General features: G+C 36.3%; 1 protein-coding gene and 1 non-coding gene across 2 annotated transcripts in view; one reads left to right on the top strand and one right to left on the bottom strand.

Annotated features, from left to right (window-relative positions):
• Positions 1-11,943, bottom strand: part of LOC126975206 (transcription factor collier) — a 77,427-nt gene extending 65,484 nt beyond the window's left edge. The window contains exons 1-2 of the mRNA XM_050822989.1: positions 11,272-11,943; positions 9,315-9,447 (exon numbers count right to left, since the gene is read on the bottom strand). Of these exons, the coding sequence (XP_050678946.1) occupies positions 9,315-9,439 (125 nt within the window). The 5' untranslated portion in view covers positions 9,440-9,447; positions 11,272-11,943. The remainder of the gene's footprint in view (positions 1-9,314; positions 9,448-11,271) is intronic.
• A 1,910-nt stretch (positions 11,944-13,853) lies between these two features.
• Trnas-cga (transfer RNA serine (anticodon CGA)) lies at positions 13,854-13,927 on the top strand. The gene has a single exon. It is a non-coding gene; the product is annotated as a tRNA-Ser (tRNA).
• Positions 13,928-22,495: the final 8,568 nt, after the last annotated feature.

The following is a 22,495-nucleotide window of genomic DNA, read 5'->3' as shown; positions in this document are numbered from 1 at the left end:
AATTTTAATTTGTATCAAAATTTTATGAACGATGCGAGACGCAGGTTCGAGGTCTCTCGGGTTCCATCCGAGCGCTCTTACCAACTGAGCTAACAGTTCGGGTGACGCATCGACCGTAAATCTTGGTATGTCTTGTTCAACTCTCAGGTTGAATCTTTATTTGAATTAATAAAATATTATATATATTATAATTAATATGATAATAAATTTTTACTTTTACTGTATTGATTTTTCAATATTTTTGTTTATATGTAAGTGCTAGAGTACGTCAGACAGTGCTTAAAACGACTTACTATATAGGCTGTAAACAAAAAGTGGAAAAATTTAAATACTCCGATATAATACTTAATAACTTTCTTCTTATTCAATATCCAAACTTTCGTTACGGTAGATTAACATTTGGAGGAAGATATAGTTGAGAAAGTAACATTGACATTTTAATTTTTTGTCCGAACTGCAATTGTCCATATTGCAATGATTTTTGTCTCACCAGAGTTTGCGCGGCACAAGTATTGTATTGGAAATTTTAAATTTTAACTATAACCAACAGAAAGTATTAGCCACCTAAAAATTAGACTTAAGGGTATTTGTAGCAGCATAAAGTAGTGTTCATAGCTGCAAATGCTATATATCCACGACAAAACTTGTTTTGTAAACACCTTGTTTACGTGTTTTATCCTTAATCTTTAGTCTAGTCTCTTAAAGATCCTAAGTCTTTAAATTTCAATAGAACAGCAACGATTTTGTTCTTCTTCAAATTATCTCAGCCAGTTATCCTTTGAGGCAGCGATTAATAACGATCGAATGAAACTATTTTTTGAAAATGCTATTTTTATTTTCATGAACTTTCACGAACTTATTATAATTAATATTACTACCATAAGGTTAACGTTTTGCTCATATCGTTACTTTTTCTGATTGAAAAAAATACATTTGATAAAATTTATAATTAATATAACATTTATAACCACTACGTACTGTGCCCATGTATGTACCTTTAGCAATATTCTCTTAAATTTTAACGTGAGTAAAAAATTTCTAACCTAAATTTCTGTATACGTTTCTAGCGAGCAAAATGTCCGGTTCGATCAAATTGATTGGAAGATTGATGGGTTTTGATGACGCACGTATAACAAAATTGGGCTCAAAATTTAGTTTCTTCGTTTCTTGCTCTACTTATGTACATATATAGTACTTGTGAGTTAAATAGTCATGCTATTGGCATCTCATATTGCATTGGCGAATATTGGTCCAATTTCTTTCCTTTTTTACGGACGAGGAGGACAAACGAGCATACGGTTCAAATGATGTTAGGTGATCACCGCTGTCGACATTCTCCTGCAGCGACAGAGGAATTACAAGAGCGTTGCCGGCCTAATACATATCAATTAATGGTTGTTTATTAGTATTTAATGCCCTTATATACCATTCCACCGGTTCCGATAAAACTCTGCCAACTTATTGCTTACTTAAGGGTAAGGCTAAAGGCAATTCAAATCTCTAATACTTATTAAGAATAATCTTTGTAATAGTTTATAGTTTATCTTCAAGTTTGCGCGAAGGTAAAGTCATAGTAAAGTCTTCTACTTATTATAGTATTATCTTCTACTTATTATAGTACTATCTTCTACTTATTATAATACACACAGTGAATCATAGGTCATCATCTGATGTCACTCAGATACAAGTAATAAATATTACAAACAATAGAATTTTTGAGAATACCAAAGTTACATAAGAATTGTGTGTCTTCTACCGCATTTATCGCGGGGAGTGTTCCGAAGAGCTGTTTACCCTCCTGCCGCCGAATTTCACCTTCGCACGACACGCCACAAGTTAGGATATCATCCCCACCATCTGGATGTGTGGCGGTCCTCCACAGTGCGGTTTTCAAGGAGCTTTCTTCCTTGTACTACAACGCTGTTAAATGAGCTTCCTTGTGCGCTGTTTCCGAGACGATACGACATGGGTACCTTAAAAAAAAGCGCGTACACCTTCCTTAAAGGCCGGCAACGCTCTTGTGATTCGTCTGGTGTTGCAAGCGAATGTGGGCGGCGGTGATCACTTATCACCAGGTGACCCGTACGCTCGTTTGTCCTCCTATTCCATAAAAAAAATGGATATACATAAATAGATGATTCGGTATTAACACCAATAAATATTCAAGTAGAACCTCAACCAAAATTGCAAAAACAAACAATTACAGTAAATTGTTTGCATTGAATTACACAAGTGGATAAAATAAACATTTGATGTAAGAATATGGCAGTAAAACACGCCAGATGTCGTCCCGAGCCCTCAACAAACAATGGTTACTAATTCGAACTCGTGTCAATACATCATAGTTGGAACACCAAATGCTGTATTGCACAACTTTATAATTTCTAATAATATCAGCTTTATTTGTTTGCGAGTTAACACAAAAAAAATTCTATGAGTTAAATCAAAAAATATATTTTATATCAATCAAATCAAATTTTAATTCGGCTGTATAATATTGGACATAACATATATTTTCATAAAAAAAGTACACTACAAGGTTGTTTGTGCACGCGAATCCCAGAAACTACAAAACCGATTTGAATGCGTTTTCCCCCGTATAAATTTACTGACTTGCAATTTAATAGCTCAAACTTTTTTGATGAAAAGTTGAAAGAAAAAGAAAGAAATTATAAAATATTTGATCAGAAAGTAAAATCTATGATTTGTCCAAAAAGTCCACAGTGTCAAGCTGATTTCCAGGTGTAGAGCACCATTGGCAAGTCTTAAGAAACGGTTTGAGAAAAATTAATTCAGTGACTTTTTTATCATGCTCGAAACATAAGTAGATTTTAAATTATAATTATTATGGGTTTTAACTTTGACTTGATTTAATCACTATTGTTTTATGTAAGAAAGGCATGCTATATACCTAATTAAAAAAAAAAACAAGCACGTAGCTCAACAATGTGTCTGTATCGAATAATACCTTGCAAGTAATTTGACAAAAATAAAAATTTCTGGAAGATTCGGTTAGCCCTAGGGATGTTTTACACTATTTTTGGGACATTCAGTATAATATAAGACAATCAGCAAATCCACAAGTAATACTTAAAACTCAGTATATATTTAACTCATGAACTTGTAAAAATTAACAGCTTTGAAGGAAAATCTTGCATTTCTGGGTAATATTTCTTTAATTAACATGTAACGTCATTGTGGTGTAAAAGAGTGTCAACGAAGAACAATATCAATTAGATGACTGTGTTCATGACTACAACTGTACTTGTGCATATCACCCACGTTAATTATATATAAGCATTGAAATGTTAATTTATAGCGCATTCATTATCTAGAGTTTGCGAGCGCTGGATGATTTATCCACGCCCTTGCCGTTTATGAATACACACTTGTTACGGGTGGGTTCATTATCGCCCGCCAAATTTGCGCACCCCTGATTGGACACCGGGTATTGTTATCGAATCATTGTATTGACTATCATGAATTTGAGACTTAGTATTTTTTGGAGTTAGGGTGCCTAGATTTTTTTTTACTTAATACGAGATTTTTTTATTAGTAGTAAGTATACTAATATTATACAGAAAAATATTAGTAGGTTTGGATTCCATATTTCTTTAGGTTGCGTACCTATGACTGTAATGAGCTTAAGATCTTTTTTTTATTTTAAGGCTGTATGGTATACAATAAAGTGTTTAGCTATTTATCTAACATTTACAACATTTCATCTATTAAATTCAACTAAATATAGTTAGATAGTATTAAATTAGTAATTTAATATACACATATACGCTTTTTTCTATTTTGAATTTATCAGTTCACTTTTTTTTGTATGGAATAGGTGGACAAACGAGCGTACGGTGATTAAGTGATCACCGGCGCCCACAATCTCTTGCAACACCAGAGGAATCACAGGAGCGTTGCCGGCCTTTACCTTTACCTTTTTTTACTTTACAATGTTATACAAGTCATTCACAGTTTTTTTATTTACACTAATCAGTCATATTGGACTATTTACTATCAGTTTACAAAGTTGGTGTAAGAGTAGATACCAAAAATATGACAGTACTTATATCTTTGATGAGAGTGAAACAACCCGAGGAAGTATATCAAGACCGTGGCAAATTGTATGTATGTATGTATAAATGTAAGTTGTCGTACGGATGTGATGTGGGAGGCGACTCCTGAACATCCCTTGGACGGCTTTCCGAACCAACAATTCCATCTTGAAAGAACTGGCAGGCTATAGTCCAATACGAATTCTGAAGCTCTCTGGCCACATTTCCAAAAATGAAGGATCGATTAAGCAGTTGGTAGTGCAGGGCCAGGTGGAGGGGAAATATTGCGAGAGTACGCTCACCCAGGCGATGAAAGGATCTGATCAAAGCAGTGACTCAGACAACTGTGGTGGAGGAAGTGCGACCCAAAACTCAGGAGACCAACGGCGACTAATGTCGCATCATCATAGCAACCATGACCACTCAGACAAGAGTGACCGATTGAGAAGATGAAGTTGTAAAGCTGACCAAAAATTTCTTGTATAAACAAACACTTTCATTTTTTAACGGATGAAATATAAAGACCGAATACATTAATCTTAAAAACATTTTATACACGTTGTTCTTATGGTAATCTAAAAAAATTACTATTGTCAGTTTGTCAAAGCGCCTATGTACGCTTATCTCAGAAACAACGTAACCGATTTGAATGCGGGTTTTACTAATGTACTGTCTTAAGCTTCCTGTGATATAGTTATTTAATTCCAATCGGAACACAGCCAAAAAAGTAAATAAGGATTTTTTCACTTACAAATAGTTTATATTAAAAAGAGTAAACTTATTACCAATTATAACCCATTATATTGTAAGTGAAATCTATTTCACTGTCTGATTACCACAGAAATGAAAACTACACTTGAAATGTCGCCGCCACTCGCGTAACATAATACTAACTTTTCCAAGTAGTCATTTTCTTTTTGTTCCAAGTTCGTTGTTAAGGCGAAGGGTAAACAGAAAACACGCAATCAAGGTGTTTTAGACAAGTTTTGCGATGATAATATAGCATTTGGAGCTATAAACACTACTTTATCCTGTTACGCATACCCTTACGTCTTACTTGTAGGTTGCTAATGTTTGCTGTTGGTTTAAGTTAACACTCCAGTACTATTATGAACTACCAGTTTTCTTTGCAGTTAAACAAGTTTTTGTCGGCATGATGCATTTGCTTAGTATACTTCTCTTAACTTGAAGAAATCTATACTAAGAAATTGAGAGCCGTTTTTTCCTTCGGCTATTCTGCGAAAACTACTGAACCGATCGGAGTAATACTTATATCATAAAATGCAGCAAAAGTTTTTAGTATAATATGATATGTTGGTGATTACTTATCCGGAACCTATTTTTTTAACTTAGAAGTGGAAATGAAGACCATTCATACAATCCGCGGTAAACTTAATTTATATTGCAAAACAACGTTTGCTGGGTCATATACTAGTCCATGTATATAAAACATCTAAACTGAGAGTTTACTGTTTTAAAATTGTATTTTCTTTCATTAACGCGAGTGTTACACATTTAAATAAAACACTTTTAAAGTATTAAAACGCGTGTAATTGTAACGGTTTTACATTAGATGTTTGCGTAAAAGTTACATTTTTATTTTAGTTAACCCGACGTTTCAAAACCTTTCCAGATCTCGTTTTCAGGGGGACTGCAGATGTAGTGAGTCAAAGATACATCTGTGTACAGCAAATACCACCTCCGAGGAAATAAATGGCACTAAACTTCATAATGACAACTATGACAAATACTATCTTTGACTCACTTCATCTGCAGTCCCCCTGAAAACGAGATCTGGAGAGGTCTTGAAACGTCGGGTTAACTAAAATAAAAATGTAACTTTTACGCAAACACCTAATGTAAAACCGTTCCAATTACACGCGTTTTAATCCTTTAAAAGTGTTTTATTTAAATGTTATAAAATTAATCGCTAACTTAAAATACACTAACGTATAGACCACCTAAACTAGAATACTATACGTTTATAGAATTAATATTTACATAAGGTGTTTATAGATAAAACAAACTCCCCAGATTAATATCCAACACACATGTTGAGTCTGTATTGGCTATAAGCATCTATGAGCCCTTATTTACAATTGCAATAAGCTCATTAGTGGGTGAAAAGAGCAACCAAATTCGCACCAAATGGTATTAAGAGTTACAAATTGGATAAACAGTTGTGCACTTAATATCTCCTACTGTCCGGTTCCTCTATTTACCAGTGGGAGGCTCCTTTGCACAGGAAGCCGGCTAGATTATGGGTACCACAACGGCACCTATTTCTGCCGTGAAGCAGTAATGTGTAAGCATTACTGTATTTCGGTCTGAAGGGCGCCGTATCTAGTGAAATTACTGGGCAAATGAGGCTTAACATCTTATGTCTCAAGGTGACGAGAGCAATCGTAGTGCCGCACAGAATTTTTGGGTTTTTTGAGAATCCTGAGCGGCACTGCATTGTAATGGGCATGGCGTATCAATTACCATCAGCTGAACGTCTTGCTCGTCTCGTCCCTTATTATCATAAAAAAAATCCTCACATGCACTTTAGAATGAAGGTGCAATTATTATTTCATATATTGCAACGGTGGACTGACGACTTAATAGAGATAGCCGGAAAAGACTGGATGCATAAAAGCAAAAATCGAACACTATGGAAAAACATGGAGGAGGCCTTTACTCTAACGAGATTCACAACTCAAATAAATAGAAGTATAAGCAACTAATCTTACTAACACCAAACTATTAGAAATATATCTTACCTACTAATACTACTAATAGTTCGCTTGTGTAAAAAGAGTTTAGGATTAAATGAGGCTTTATTATTCTTATTATTATTATTATATTGCAACAATGTTCATTAAAATTCAAATATTTTCATTCACTATAGGAAATCAATGCTTAATACAATAAATTTAAGACAATATGCAAACTTAAACATACATAAATAATTATAAGCATCCATGACTCTGAAACTAACATCCATTTTTATCATATAAATGTTTGCACCTTCCGGGATTCAAACTCGGGACCTCTAGCTCAGTGGGCAGGGTCACTAACCTGTCGTTAGGGCAATATGAGTCGTCATATTCAATTCTTAATAGCAAAGTTCAGTTCTAAATTCAATTGTAATGAAAACCAAGAGTTTATCAATTAAATCAACGAATAGGCTATACAGGATGTCCCAAAGTTATGGGACATGAAGGGAAAGTACCTTAAATATCGTAGATAGGGTATTTTACTGAAAGAAGACTTTATGTTATTTTTAAAAGTTAGTAATTCTCCATTCAAAGATTTTCTAAAAATTACTTGCCTCGTCTGGGACTCGAACCGACTTAAATGTAAAAAAAAACACCCCTACTTTTATGATGCCAATCGAAAGAATGGCCAAAAACTAATAACTCTTCTTAAGTAACATATTATTTTAATAGAAAGGAGCAACGTAAAATGTTTGAGTCAAATTTCAAGAAAATTATTTATTGCCGACGACGACGTCCGAAAAGTAGAGATGTTATCATTCCATAGATAGCCTTGTTTATTCGTAAATAAGTACCCACTTCATAATTAAAATACTTTATGGCATAGTGTTTTGTAGTTTAAAAGCAATACGAGAACGTGGGCGAGTTACAAACAGTCATTTCATTGTGCCATGTCATATCGAGTATTCACCATAAAATGATAAGAAAATCAAAAGGCAGCGGACTCATTAAAAGATTGGCGATTTGCGTAACACAGGAGGGATCATATTTTGAGCATTTAATTAATTAATTTACAAAAAAATACCCACTTAATTCACTACTTTCTCATATCTACATATCATAAAAGTAGGGGTGTTTTTTTTACATTTGAGTCGGTTCGATTCCCAGACGAGGCAAGTTATTTTTAGAAAATCTTTGAATGCAGAACTAACTTTTAAAAATAACATAAAATCTTCTTTCAGTAAAATACCCTATCTACGATATTTAAGGTACTTTCCCTTCATGTCCCATAACTTTGGGAGATCCTGTATATTGTCACGCTAGATTCAGGCTTAATGTTATTGCTGCTTTATATCAGATCATGTCCGTGCAGATGACGTCACGGGCTAATAATTGTATGAACCAATAAAATACAAGTCGAATATATTATTAGGAAACTGATTATCAATAAATCTGATTGATTCGTATCTTCGTATACTAGTACCAGTGGGAAGCTCCTTTGCAACGGCGCCTATTTCTGCCGTGAAGCAGTAATGTGTAAAGCATTACTGTGTTTCGGTCTGAAGGGCGCCGTAGCAAGTGAAATTACTGGGCAAATAAGACTTGACATATTATTTCTCAAGGTGCCGAGCGCAGTTGTAGTGCTGCTCAAAATTTTTGGGTTTTTCAATAATCCTGAGCGGCACTTATTAATTACCATCAGTTGAACGTCCTGCTCACCTCGTCTCTTATTTTCATAAAAAAAAATCATATGAACATTGAGTTTATTCAAAATACTTTAATTATGATGTTAAGCGAGGACAGATGAAGCATTTCTTCTTCATATCAACTTAAACTTTAGCGTTTTATTCACTGGGTCAAAGTGTTATCCTGGTGACCAGTAATACAGTCATTTTAATTTCTACCACAGGCACCAGCGATCAAAGACAAAGTCAAATAAACATTATACAATAGGAAAATTTATTGAAGTAGGCGTTACTTTGCGGAAATCCATAATTATACAAATGATTTAAGTTTTCTTTAGTGTTAATTCCGCCAATATTTGTTTTTAAACAATTCGACACATGTTTCGCCTCTACACGAGGCATCCTCAGGACGTGTTGTCACGTGCCAAAATCTGGCACGAGACTCCTTTCAGTCTCGAAAAAAACACGTGTCGAATTGTTTAAAAACAAATATTGGCGGAATTAACACTAAAGAAAACTTAAATCTTTTGTATAATTTTACAATAACCTTAAACTGGGCGCTATTAAATCGTTACTAAAAATAATTCTTTTAAATTACTGAATCTACCATAATTTCGGAAAAAGTAGAGCTCGTAAGAAATATACAAGAAACTCATACACAACTAAAACTTTTATGTATCCGTTAATAAAGCTTTCATCATAAAAGAAATCAAAAAGAATTCTAAAGGAATTAATTTTGAGAAAATAAATGCCTTTTACTGTATCTAATTTTGGTTGTCGGTGAGAAATAGAGATATTATTTTTATATTAAAAACTAAACGATATATATATGACACGATGAAGACTTGTCTTGACGTGTTAATATTAATACTTACTTGGTATTGTCAACTAAAGAAGTAGGAGTCATCCACGCCCTTGTGAGTGGTTCCTCTTTCAGGGAGGTGACAGGTCCTCGAGGCTGGGAGTGAACCCCTCCATCTTGATGATGCAGGCCGAACATGAGGCCACCTGGACATTAAAATATTTTTTCAACTATCCTTGTCCATGAAATTTTTTGCAGAGCAATTATAAAATGAGAGAATATTATGACGTAAATTGATCTATACGACCCTAATTACATCTACTACGCTCGTCATTCTGAAGCATATGGAATGTAATTTACTATCGATGTTAATGGGCCAGTTAAATATTCATTATCTAACAACCGCTGTCAGCATACGTATTCTAGATTAAGATTATTTTTAATTCACGCTTTGACTTTGAAACATAATAATTTCCATTGAGAAACGGGCCACATATAGTTTATTAAATTGCCAAATGGAGAAAATGGATAAAAAAAATAATTTCGGATCACCATCAAAGTTTAAAAACCAAAAGTTATTTCGGTTTATTCTTAATGGTCTAAAAATGACCCTTGTGAATATCAAATTCAATAGAAACGCAACAAAATACTCAAACGTTTCAACTTCAGTGAAAAAAAAACTTAATGTAACTTCAAGAGTAATTTAGTAACAATAAGGGATACAGGATGCTCGATCATACAGCCACATCACATATTTATAGAAGATATGAATCAGCCCAACGACACCGCCACTAGCAATCACTTTAGATAATAAACAGATGATTTTTAACGCATAAAATCCATGAAATATTGTTTTTATTCAGATGCTGGTAAGAAACTTTTAAAAATCCCACCATACGCTGGATGGACCCTAGAAAAGTGACCCACGACAAATTTACAATTTTGATTTAGAAAATAATAACTCATTTAAACGCTTAACTATTAATTAATTATATTAATTATGTAACAGTTTATTCAGACTGTTATATCTAATAAATTCATTAGAAATAACAGTTAAAATAAACTAACTTTTCAAATTTTGCTAAAACAAAAAGCAATGATGACAAATGGACATTGATATTATATTATGTAGCCTACCCAGTAAAAGTTCATTTTTACATACATTCACAACGTAACAAGAGGGCTTAAATTACTTGGTAAAATAATATTTAAGTAATCGTGACATTTTAAACGTTAATTTTCTTGTGATACACATATGTCTAAGAGTTACACGATTGATTGAAATTATCGACGATTCTTCACATAGCATGTTTTTAATATTAGATAATTTTTTATCTTTCAGAGTATCGCAAAACTTTAACTGTCCCTATTTCTGTCTACAGCCAAACGTACAAAGTAATAAATCATCATTTTAACAGAAACTTCAATTTATATTATGATTATCGGACTCAATTAAGACCACGTCTTAGTAATATTAAACTTGGTTATTATGACTGTTGTAAAGAAATTTAACTAATAATATTATAAAAATTAAATTCCATTTTTTAATTCTTGTTCGAAATCTATTTCGTATATATATTTTTTAATAGCCAGCATTAGGTTACAAACTGTGTAAATAACATATTATTATTAGATAATTTATGTCAAAACAAGTATTGGAAAGTTATTAATAAAGCTATAAAAAACTAACTACCTACATCATGTGTTTTTTTCTGGTCAAATACATATTTTTTACTTTTTATTTTATTTTAAGAACCTTGTTAGTGTGGTTTTAATTCTGTTTCACTATTAAAGCTCAGTATAACTTGCATTTTTCACACAGTCACATAGAAAATAATGCGATCTGCCTACAAAGACAAAATTAAGCGAATTAAACATTTCATCATTATAGCGACTTGAATTTTCACGCGCTCAAGATTTTGTGAAGCTCAAATATCATAGAAATAAATAATAACAGTGTTCAGAATCGTCAGAGTTATAAATCTGAAAGTTAGTTTGAGTTAGACAACATAAGAAATGCCAAATCGTACCTGAAGACCTCGGCGTTCCTGTCGGGTAAAGCTTTCGTCCCCATCCCACAGGATCGAGTTCCAGCGGCGGCCAAGGCGAGCCCGTATAGCCGCCCGCCGCCGAGTTTAACTCGTCCGACCGAATCGCGAACACACGGACACCCGAGCGGGCGCCCGAAGACGCACGAACACTCCCGGAAAATAACGAAGAAATCTACCGCGTAATTTCAAATTTTCAAATTCAGAACTATATTCACTTTTTTAAACTTCTATTTAAAAATATCAACCGTTTTATTATAAAGTAAAATTGTTAATAATGTGAACACATTTAAAAACACAATAAGCTAAGTTTGAATTTGGAACTAAAGTTTTCCGATAGGCGGCTCTGCGTTATCGTTTAGGGAGAGAGTCCCGGTTGTACGGGCTATCCCGTTGTGAATTTGCGGAACACTAACAAGCGTCGCGGGATAGTGCCGAGTGCTCGGGCTTCGTAGACCGCGCGTCCGTCCCTGGGGGAGGCGCCCTGGGACACGCCCTCGCCTCAAGAGCGAGACGACAACATCTAAACAGAGGGCGCCACTTGCTTCACAAACCGCACCACTTTTAAATAAATATACATGCATAATTGCAGACATTATGAAAAAGTAAAAAAAGTATTTACAGTTAGCATGTATATCGATACACACGTGTGGCTTTCGCGTAGTTTTGAAGGGAAATGGAGGATCGACATGAAAGTTTCCCGCAGAGACCGCTTCACGAACGAGAGGAGGGGAACTCCGGTTGAGGCGAGATGTACATAATCTCTCTGGAACTGCTAGGACGTGCTTTGGGACGGCCCATAGCGTAAGGATTACTTATTAATTCGTGTTAGATTGACGATGACGAAATTACACTGGGAATTGACTTCAAGTACTCGTGAGATGAAGTTTTGTCGCCCCATTAATTATGGAGTGTGTGAAGTTAAAGAGTTACATTGTTACGAGGATAGATCGCTCCAAGATAACTTAATTAAGTATTTCGTATCGTCATCTAAAGTTGTTAATTTCTTAAATAGTTGCTTAATATTGTTTACTTATACTTATTTATAACCCGTCATCTGATTTTAAATGATCACATTATTTTGTAACACCCGAGGGATTACAGGAGCGTTGCGAGAATGTTAGGAAGTGGTACGCCCTTTTTTGAAGGCACCTATGTTGTATCGTCCTGTAAACACCGCGTACGGAAACGCATTCCATAGTTTATTGTAGTATTAAATAGTTAATAATATCTTCTGAACTTAATCTGAGTAAATTTTTTTCCGAATATCATTTCACGTCCATAACAGATAAGCGTGAGGCTGAATTAATTTTTGGTGACTTTTCAATTATTGAATGAGTTATAATATGCAACCAATTTTATTTTGTTTCCTGTTTTTAAGGTATAAGAGAACAATTGTCTTAAATCTTGATTCTAGATTACAATGGGGCCCCATATTGAAGGATTGGTTACTAAACTTACTTCTACAGGATACGCGGTTAAAAAGATTAGACAATTAACTGACATAGGTAGGGCGCGACTAGTTAACTTTAGTTATTTTCATAGTATTATGTCCTATGGTATATTTTTCTGGCGAAGTGCAACCGATATTAATACTGTCTTTGTGATGCAGAAGAGGACTATTCACGCTATTTTCAAATGTTTTTGACTTGCAATAAGTGATGTTAGTTAGTGAGTGAATTTGATATTAAATTTAGGAGCAAAGGATTAGGGAGCGGTATGGGCCCGTTATTGGATAGGTCCCCGCGTAATACAGTTTATTCAGAAAATTTATTGAAGTAGGCGTTACTTTGCGGAAATCCATAATTATACAAATGATTTAAGTTTCCTTTAGTGTTAATTCCGCCAATATTTGTTTTTAAACAATTCGACACGTGTTTCGCCTCTACACGAGGCATCCTCAGGACGTGTTGTCTCGCCAAAATCTTAAAAAGGAGCGGCTTCCGGCTCATTTGATTCATTATCGTGCCAGATTTTGGCGAGACAACACGTCCTGAGGATGCCTCGTGTCTACACAAATATTGGCGGAATTAACACTAAAGAAAACTTAAATCATTTGTACAGTTCATTCAGTTTTTGTAGTGAGTTAAACAATCTAAGGCCAAACATGAAAAACTCCATTTCACAGCTCTTTTTAATATTTTGTGAACGATGGTTACCTACTTGCTCCGTTGTATAATTTATAAGCTTCTTACTAACTGTTATAAATGAACATGTTTGCATGGAAAATTCCCAGCGGAAATTGATTTAAGATTACAATTTCTGATTAAAATGTTTACGTTTTGGGAAAATCGTAGTGTGCTAGTTAGTTTTGATGAGCTTATATGCTGGCAGTAAAATATAGAAAGGTCGTAGTGGGTTCATTTCCTACTGGGAAAACTTAATTAGACTGAACAATATGTTATGTTTTTAAAGTGCTAACCCTCACTTCTAGGATTAATGAGCGAATAAAATTTGAAAAACAAAATTTGATAAACGATGCGGGTTTCGAACCCTCAACCACACCTGAGCCACAACCTGAGAGTTGAACAAAGCAAACAGAATTTTATCACGAGGCGGTACTCGAACGGTTAGCTCAGTTGGTTAGAGCACCGGCACCGAACGCCGGAGGTCGTGGGTTCGAATCCCGCATCGTTCATAAAATTTTGTTTTTCAAAAATTTATTTGTGTATTAAATAGACTGGTAAGAACAGTGTCGAATATTTTCTTTATATTCTGGACGATTTCTATATAATATGAACAATGCAAAATATCTTAATGCCTGCTGCTTAGAGTTTGTGGCAGACTATATTATCTGGTACTGGGTGCATATTTTAAAACTGTAGTAAATATTTTGACATATTAATTTGACTTTGATAACATGTTCGATATTGTGTTTTTTTATATAATTTGTTGGGCTGGGCATACTTTGAATAAATATAAATATTTCATCGTAGATGACTATCTTTATATATATATTTCTTGTGTGCGTGTGTATGTCACTGAACTCGTCCTAGACGGCTGGACCGATTTTGATGAAATTTTTTGTGCGAGTTCAAGGGGATTCGAGGATGGTTTAGATTCACAATTGAACTACCTCCTAAACGGTTGGACCGATTCTGATGATATTTTTGTGTGTTCCAGTGAATTTGAGATTGGTGTGTGTCTTCAGGTGGATTCGAGAATGGTTTAGATTCACAATTAAACTACCTTCTAAACTGCTGGACCGATTTTGATGATTTTTTTGTTTGTTTCAGTGAATTTGAGATGGGTTTAGACTTTAGATTCTCAATTCCGTCCATATAATATAATTCTCCTGCTCATGTGTATATTAGTGAACTCCTCCTAACGGCTGGACCGATTTTTCAAATTTAAGACGTGTGTACAGGACAACGTCTGTTGGGTCCACTAGTATATTCTAAAATCCTAAGGTGTCTGTCACTAGGGAACTTTGCCCTATTCCATGTTCAATTCTGTTTAGTATTTACCAGGTCATTTCCTTAGACAAGCTTGCGAGGATGCTGTAGACAATGGTGTATAGACATATTTATTCAAAGGCTGAGAGAGCGTTTAACAAAACCAGAGACACAAATTGTTCAAAAGGAGGCGACTACTACCAATTATAACTGATGGAATTATTTTTTTAATTAAATATACTGTAATTTTTTATATTTTATGGAATGTAATTTAATTTTTTTTTTTTCATATAAATACACATTAAAATGTAACATTATTTAGTTTTACTTAATTCTCATATGAATTTAATTAAATTTAGATTGTTTTTATGATTTTACTTTGACTTATTTAATTAACATTATTAAACATTGTTCATATGAAACGTATTACAAAAAATTAGAAATGAGGAATAAAATAAATAGTTATCTGTTTTGTTTAAGTCTGGATACAAATGTTCATTCTCTCGAAAAAGTTACTGCACGATTTGGCTTCAATTTGATAATATTTTGGAATTCACCGAATAGAATAGAAATGGTAGCTGTAAGCTTTTCCTTAATTACAATTATTGTGGTCTTATTATTAATTGTGCCACAAATAGGGTTGCACTTCTTCTTTTATTGCGTTCGGTTTGGATGATGTGCCAGTATAATTACAGGAATATGAATCGTGTCACAGTATGTTACGTATTCTGGCAACGTTCCTGGAGTTCCTATGGGTTGCAAGAATCACTACAGTGACTAAGGTGACGCTTACACTCGTCATCGTAACCCCATTAATAACTTTGTTTATGTTGGCTAGTTCAGTGGGTAGTTTATAATTTATCCTAAACAGCCGAAAATACAATGACTTTTATAACTGTTTTAACAACAATATTTATTTTTTTAATTGGTACAGGTATAGAGAGACTAGATCCTCAGGCTACTAGCAGACCCATAACATTATGATCCCATTCGTTAATGTTTTGACTTGTTATAAAAGTGAATTATGATCAAGCATTTCTCTAAAATTCAAAGATGGAACGCCTTATTTACCTGTAATTTGTGAGAACACACATCTGGAGGAGGTTTTCAAGGAGCTTTCTTCCACGTTCTACAAAGCTGTGGAATGAACTTCCTTGTGCGGTGTTTCCGGGACGATACGACATGGGTACCTTCAAAAAAAGCGCGTTCACCTTCCTTAAAGGCCGGCAACGCTCCTGTGATTCCTCTGGTGTTGCAAAAGAATGTGGGCGGCGGTGATCACTTAACACCAGGTGACCCGTACGCTCGTTTGTCCTCCTTTTCCGTAAAAAAAAATATATTATTTGCATAGTATGTATTAGGTACCACAGTACACGTACATATGTTGTCACTGTGGTATTACTGGTGTGTGTGGTATTACCATCAATACACAAAAAAGTAGATTTAAAGTGCATAAATAAAATTTGAAAACAAAATTTTATGAACGATGCAGGAATCGAACCCACAACCTCTGGAATTCCGTGCAAGTGCTCTGCCAACCGAGCTAACCGATCATAAAATTTTGTTTTAAAATTTTATTTATTTTTTAATCCTAGAAGTGAGGGTCACTTTAAAAACATAACAAATTGTTTAGATTTAAAGTGGTAAAGGTTTTTACGTATCCAATAGAAATATTGTTTGTTCTATTCTAGTTGCTAGATCATTCAAACAGTCACCTTTTTTAAGCTTTAAAATTCGTTAATCATGGTTAATATCTGGCTTCTCAAATTCTTAAATGATGGTTTATATCCGGCTTAATACTATCGAGGCATCAACAAGTATAAAATAATGCATTTTAAGAAGAACAAGACAACATCTATATGTTGTGACTGTCTTGTTTGGGGGGTTTTTGCCATAATCACCTCGCTTGGAAGGGGGGTTGGCGAACGAAAGATGTTGCTGCCCATCCTCTGTTGTTTGTATCCCTAAGTCGCCTTACGACACCCACGAGAGTTTGTGGCTTTACCAGTGGGACGCTCATTTGCACAGGATGCCGGCTAGATTATGGGTACCACAATGGCGCCTATTTCTTCCGTGAAGCAGTAATGTGCAAGCATTACTCGGTCTGAAGGGCGCCGTACCTAGTGGAATTACTGGGCAAATGAGACTTAACATCTTATGTCTCAAGGTGACGAGCGTAGTTGTAGTGCCGCTCAGAATTTTCGGGGATTTTCAAGAATCCTGAGCGGCACTGCATTGTAATGGGCAGGGCATATCAACTACCATCAGCTGAACGTGCTGCTCGTCTCGTCCCTTATTTTCATAAAAAAAAGGAGATGGTGTGGTGCTATTCTAGTGAGACACCCTACACACGACACAATCGTACGCTGCTCTCATGCAACGAATTCGGGCGATCTTGACCAGAATCGTCGTGGAAATCTTTGGGGGAGGCCTTTGTCCAGCAGAAGACGTCTTCCGGCTGATGATGATGAGATGTAGTTACAAACACCACTCTTACATTAATTTGACTGTTATGGAAATCTGAAATTAAATTATATATTTACATAAAACAGACGATTGTTGCAGTTCACTGTACAACTCATTAAAACTAAACAACATTAAAACAAACATATTCATGTAGAAGTTTGTTCATTTTGAGTACACGTAACCAAAAATGACTAATAACAAAGTTATTTCAGCAGCTACAAGTTGAGGCCTCGCCGGACACTTGAGTGCTCTGGGAGGTCTCGGAGGAACCGCCTTCGCCCCGCCCACTACAGACCACGCCCACCCAACAGTGCCTAGAGACCTAAATGATGAAATATTGTTTTCGGCTCAATGTGTACAATTGATAACGTAAACTTGCAATTAACTAATGAAAAACGCCGAGACATAATATTTTAATAAAGCATTAAAACTTAAATATATGAAGTATACTCATTACACTTTACGATCAGAATAATCAAAGGTGAATTTTGAAAAGATTAAGTTTAATTACAGACAAAAAATATTATCAGGTTGTCAGAAAACAATAATAATGTGTTACAATTTAACTTTTCCTTTATGACTACCAACAGGTTTCATCGTGGCATCGTCAGTAATGTCAGTCCATTCTGTTAGCAATCTTCAGGATACCATTGCCGTTGTTCTGAAGACACACTAAAAGTGAGGATACTTCTTCATCACTATGGCATGATAACAAATCCGCCTCATAGCCTGATCCATCTCTATGAGAGTCTGCAAATATTTTAGAAGCACAAAAAGACACTGCAGTCCCAACAGCAATCCGAAAGCGTTTACTATACACGCAAGACATGATAGGTTCGCCGTGAACAATGAATATTTTTTTATGAAAATAAGGGACTAGACGAGCAGGACGTTCAGCTGATCGTAATTGATACGCCTTGCCCTCAAAAATTCTGAGCGGCACTACAACTGCGCTCGTCGCCTTGAGACAAGATGTTAAGTCTCATTTGCCCAGAAATTTCACTGGCTACGGCGCCCTTCACACCAAAACACAATAATGTTTACAAATTATTTTTATACGGCAGAAATAGGCGCCGTTGTGTTACCAATAACCTAGCCGGCATCCTGTGCAAAGGGGAAATATGTAATCCACACTCTAAAAACGACTGACAAAAAGCTTTAAGCAATATGACTTACTCATTTGCAGTATGCATAATTATCTGTCATTCACAATTCATACGTACAGAGGATAAAGAAGTAATAAATTAATAACTAGCGCCGTGTATGACTATTGCAAGTATGATGTCGATATTTCCATCCACTTTCATGAGTCGTGGTGGTGGAGGCGGCGAGAAAATCTTGACACATTGACACTTGACACTAATAGTACATCAATCTGTCCACGTGGCGCTTAATTCGTTTTGGTCTTTAATTCCCTAATTCACGACGCACTCTACTGTCGACGTCCATACCTTCGGATCTTTTTGTTGCATTTGTACTACAGCGAGAGACCACGGGACTCCATGTTTGCGCTAGTCTAAGACCATCCTCCTATCGTTAATACCCGATATGATAATTACAATGTAACTATCTGTATCTGTTTTTAATTTATATGGGTGGTATGACTGAAGAAAATGGCGTATTATTTATTATTATTTTAAATAAATTCCAAGTTAAGGCTTTTCATTTCTTCATTGCTTATTATATTCCTACTGAACTAAAGAGCTACCATTGTAATCTTTAATTTGGTACAAATATGTTTAACTTTCTATGGTACCTAGTGTGAACACTTGGTTAAACCCAAGGGCCTACCTAAACGGTATTCTTCTCCTGGGGATATCAAAGTTAGTAATTACTAATTAGTATTCGTGTCATGTTTGTCGATGCCTACCTAATATAGAACAATAGGTCTTATAGCATTTGTTATTGAACAATTTTCAGCCCGTTTGGTTCAGTTGAACGGGCGCATAGTGAGAATTCGTGGGTTCTACTGATGATAGACATTATGCGGTTAATTTATTGGCACTGTTGCATTCAGGGGAGTAAGGGGAGAACGGAACTAACACCTTATCCGACCCAATTGTCAACCTCACCTGCACGCGCCGTATGGCGGCGGAGTGGCGTGCCGTATGGCGTGTTACCGCTCCGTGGTGCTCCCTGCTAGACAACAGACGAGGATATGGCGACCTAGTTAATGGCGGTATAACCATACACCTGACTGGGAAACCGGTTGGAAGAGGCTACAGCGGCCTTGAAGACTAAATAACTTCTGAAATGACTGGTGCAGAAGGCAAGGGGAATCCACTGCACTATTTTCCCATGATAGTCACGTATGAATATGAATAGACAACCAAAGAGACGAATCAGGAAGCCATGCGACCCGAATAGCACCCGGCGCTGCACTGCGTCCGGGGCAGACAGTGTGAAATGTGCTACCGGCCATGTGTTTGTAGGCGACCAGGCATCACATGGAAAGAATGCTACTGGAAAACCAGCCATTAAAATGAGAAGAGGCATTAAGATCGGGAACTGGAATGTACGTGGGATACTTCAACCGGGTAAGCTGGACATTGCAGAACAGGAACTCACACGGTATAGCATCGATATCTGTGGCCTAAGTGAAACACATCTAGGGAAATGGGCATTTTGAAACTACACAAAACATCGTATACTATTCTGGTCATGACACAAAAAGTATAAATGGAGTAGCAATTGTACTACCGAAAAACATCAACAACTGCGTAATGGGATATAAGTCCTATAGCGACAGAATCATATCGATTAAAATAAGATCTAATCCGGTGAATCTAAACATCATACAAGTATATGCACCTACTTGTGCGGCAGAGGATGACGAGGTCGAAAATTTCTACCGCACCTTAGAAATCGCGATCAATGAGACTTCTAATAGGGAACTACTGATGGTATCAGGTGACTTCAACGCAAAAATCGGAGCAACGACAACGGATAATGAATTGCGAGAGGTTATAGGAAGATATGGCCTTGGTCAACGAAATGAGCGTGGCACAAGGTTTATACAATTCGCGGCAGATAATGGTCTTACCATTACGAACAGTATGTTTAAACACCATCACAGAAGACTCTACACGTGGATTTCACCAGACGGGCATTACCGAAATCAAATCGACTATATACTGATCAGGTCAAGATGGAAATCATCCGTTCAAAACACAACTGGGTAAACCAGAAACCTGATCAGTGTACAGTAGATGAGGTCTGGTCTCAAGCCAAATCGATTATAATAGATTCCGCAAAATCTGCTGACCGAACGAAGGACGTGACGACAAAACGCCAACGTTGGATGACGGACGAACTCTCGCGCTTGTCGAAAAAAGACGTGTTTTAAAAGTTACTGGGGCTGACATTACGCAGCAGAACCGTCTAAGTTGCCGAATTCAAGCGGCTTGTCGTCGTGATAAAAATAGGTTTCTTCAAAATATATGTACCGAAATACAAATCCATGGCGAAAAGTATGAAACCAAAGACCTTCACAAGAAGATTCGTGAAATTACAAAAAAGTTCAGTTCTAAAACATGGACCATCGAAAACTCGGAGGGAAAGGTTGTGACTGAACTGGAAAATACTCTGAAAGTCTGGAAGAATTACTGCCAGTCGCTCTTCTTTGACCCTGATTCGCGCAGCTATATCTCCACTGAACCGGAAGATCAGGACTTGGAACCTCTTATTCTTAGAGAAGAAGTTAAAGCTGCAATCAACCATCTAAAAGGAGGGAAGGCAGTTGGAAATGACTGTATTCCAATAGAGACAATCAGATGTTGCGGAGATTTCGGAGTAGATATGTTTCACACCATATGTAACAAAATTTGGGTGAGCGGATTGTGGCCGAAGGAATGGACGCACTCTGTTTTCATACCATTACACAAAAAGGGATCTACAACGAAATGCAATAACTATCGTCTTATAGCGCTCATACCACATGCCAGCAAAATTTTACTCCATATAGTAAACGAAAGACTGAAAGCTTATATTCTGAAGGAAATAGCACCAGAGCAGGCCGGTTTCGTAAAGGGCAAAGGTACACGAGAACAGATCCTAATTGTGAGACAAATAATAGAGAAAGCAAAGGAATTCAACAGACCGACTTTCATATGCTTCGTTGATTTCCAAAAGGCATTTGATTCTGTTAAATGGCCACAACTATGGAAGATCCTCATAGAGATGGGAGTGCCCAAGTACTTGGTGCAAATCCTCAGAGCCCTTTATGAACATGGTTCCGCTTCAGTCAAGGTGGATAATGTCACGTCCGACCCACTTCATCCCTCTGCAGGAGTCAGGCAGGGCTGCATTTTGTCGCCTCTTCTGTTCAATATTTATACGGAGCACATTATGAGGATAGCTCTAGAAGATTGGACAGATGGCATACCAATTGGCGGCAAAAACATATCCAATCTCCGATATGCCGACGACACCACGTTAATAGCGACAAGTAAGGAAAACATTGCTGAATTATTACATCGTATCGAGCATACCAGCCTCCAGTATGGCCTTAAAATAAACCGGCAGAAAACAAAAATGATGATTGTCGATCGAAGTCAAAACAATGCACCAGATATAGTCGAGATTGCTAATTGCGAGGTTGTACAGTCATACATATACTTAGGATCACTGGTCGCTAATACTGGTGGCTTGGAAGACGAAATTAGAAGGCGAATGGCTATTACCAGATCTGCAATTCAGAAGTTGACGAGGATATGGCGGGACAGGAATATCACCAAAGCTACTAAAGTTCAGTTAGTAAGATCTCTAGTGTTTCCCATACTACTATATGGTGCCGAAACATGGACAGTCAAAGAACGAGAGAGACAAAGGATTGACGCACTAGAAATGTGGTGTTGGAGACGAATGCTACGAGTATCTTGGACACAACGCCGCACAAACGTCTCGATACTTGAAGAGCTCAAGGTGAAAGAAAGGCTTTCATCTATAGTCAGAGCCCGTATCCTCAGATACTTCGGACATATCACGCGACGTGGAGAGCATGCCATAGAGAGACTTGTTGTTCAGGGAAGGGTCAACGGCAATAGGTCAAGAGGACGCTCCCCTATGCGCTGGACAGACCAGATCAAAGCCTTAACCAATACTCCCCTCAACACATGTGCCAGAGAAGCAATAGCCAGGGATAACTGGCGTAGAATCGTTCGTTCGAAGTGACCACGACTGCTCTGTCAAGAGTAATCCGACGAAGAAGTAAGTTGCATTCAGTGACATTGATCTAGATTATTGGCATACGCCGGATGAATATTCCTCTTATTTGTGAGTTGATGATTTTTACGTATAACTTGAGCTAAGTGCCGAATTTTGGAAATATAACCAGGAAAAACAAT

The sequence above is a fragment of the Leptidea sinapis genome, chromosome 35 (genome assembly GCF_905404315.1).
Source record: "Leptidea sinapis chromosome 35, ilLepSina1.1, whole genome shotgun sequence".
NCBI lineage: Eukaryota > Metazoa > Arthropoda > Insecta > Lepidoptera > Pieridae > Leptidea > Leptidea sinapis.
This window is presented reverse-complemented; position numbering and strand designations above follow the sequence as displayed.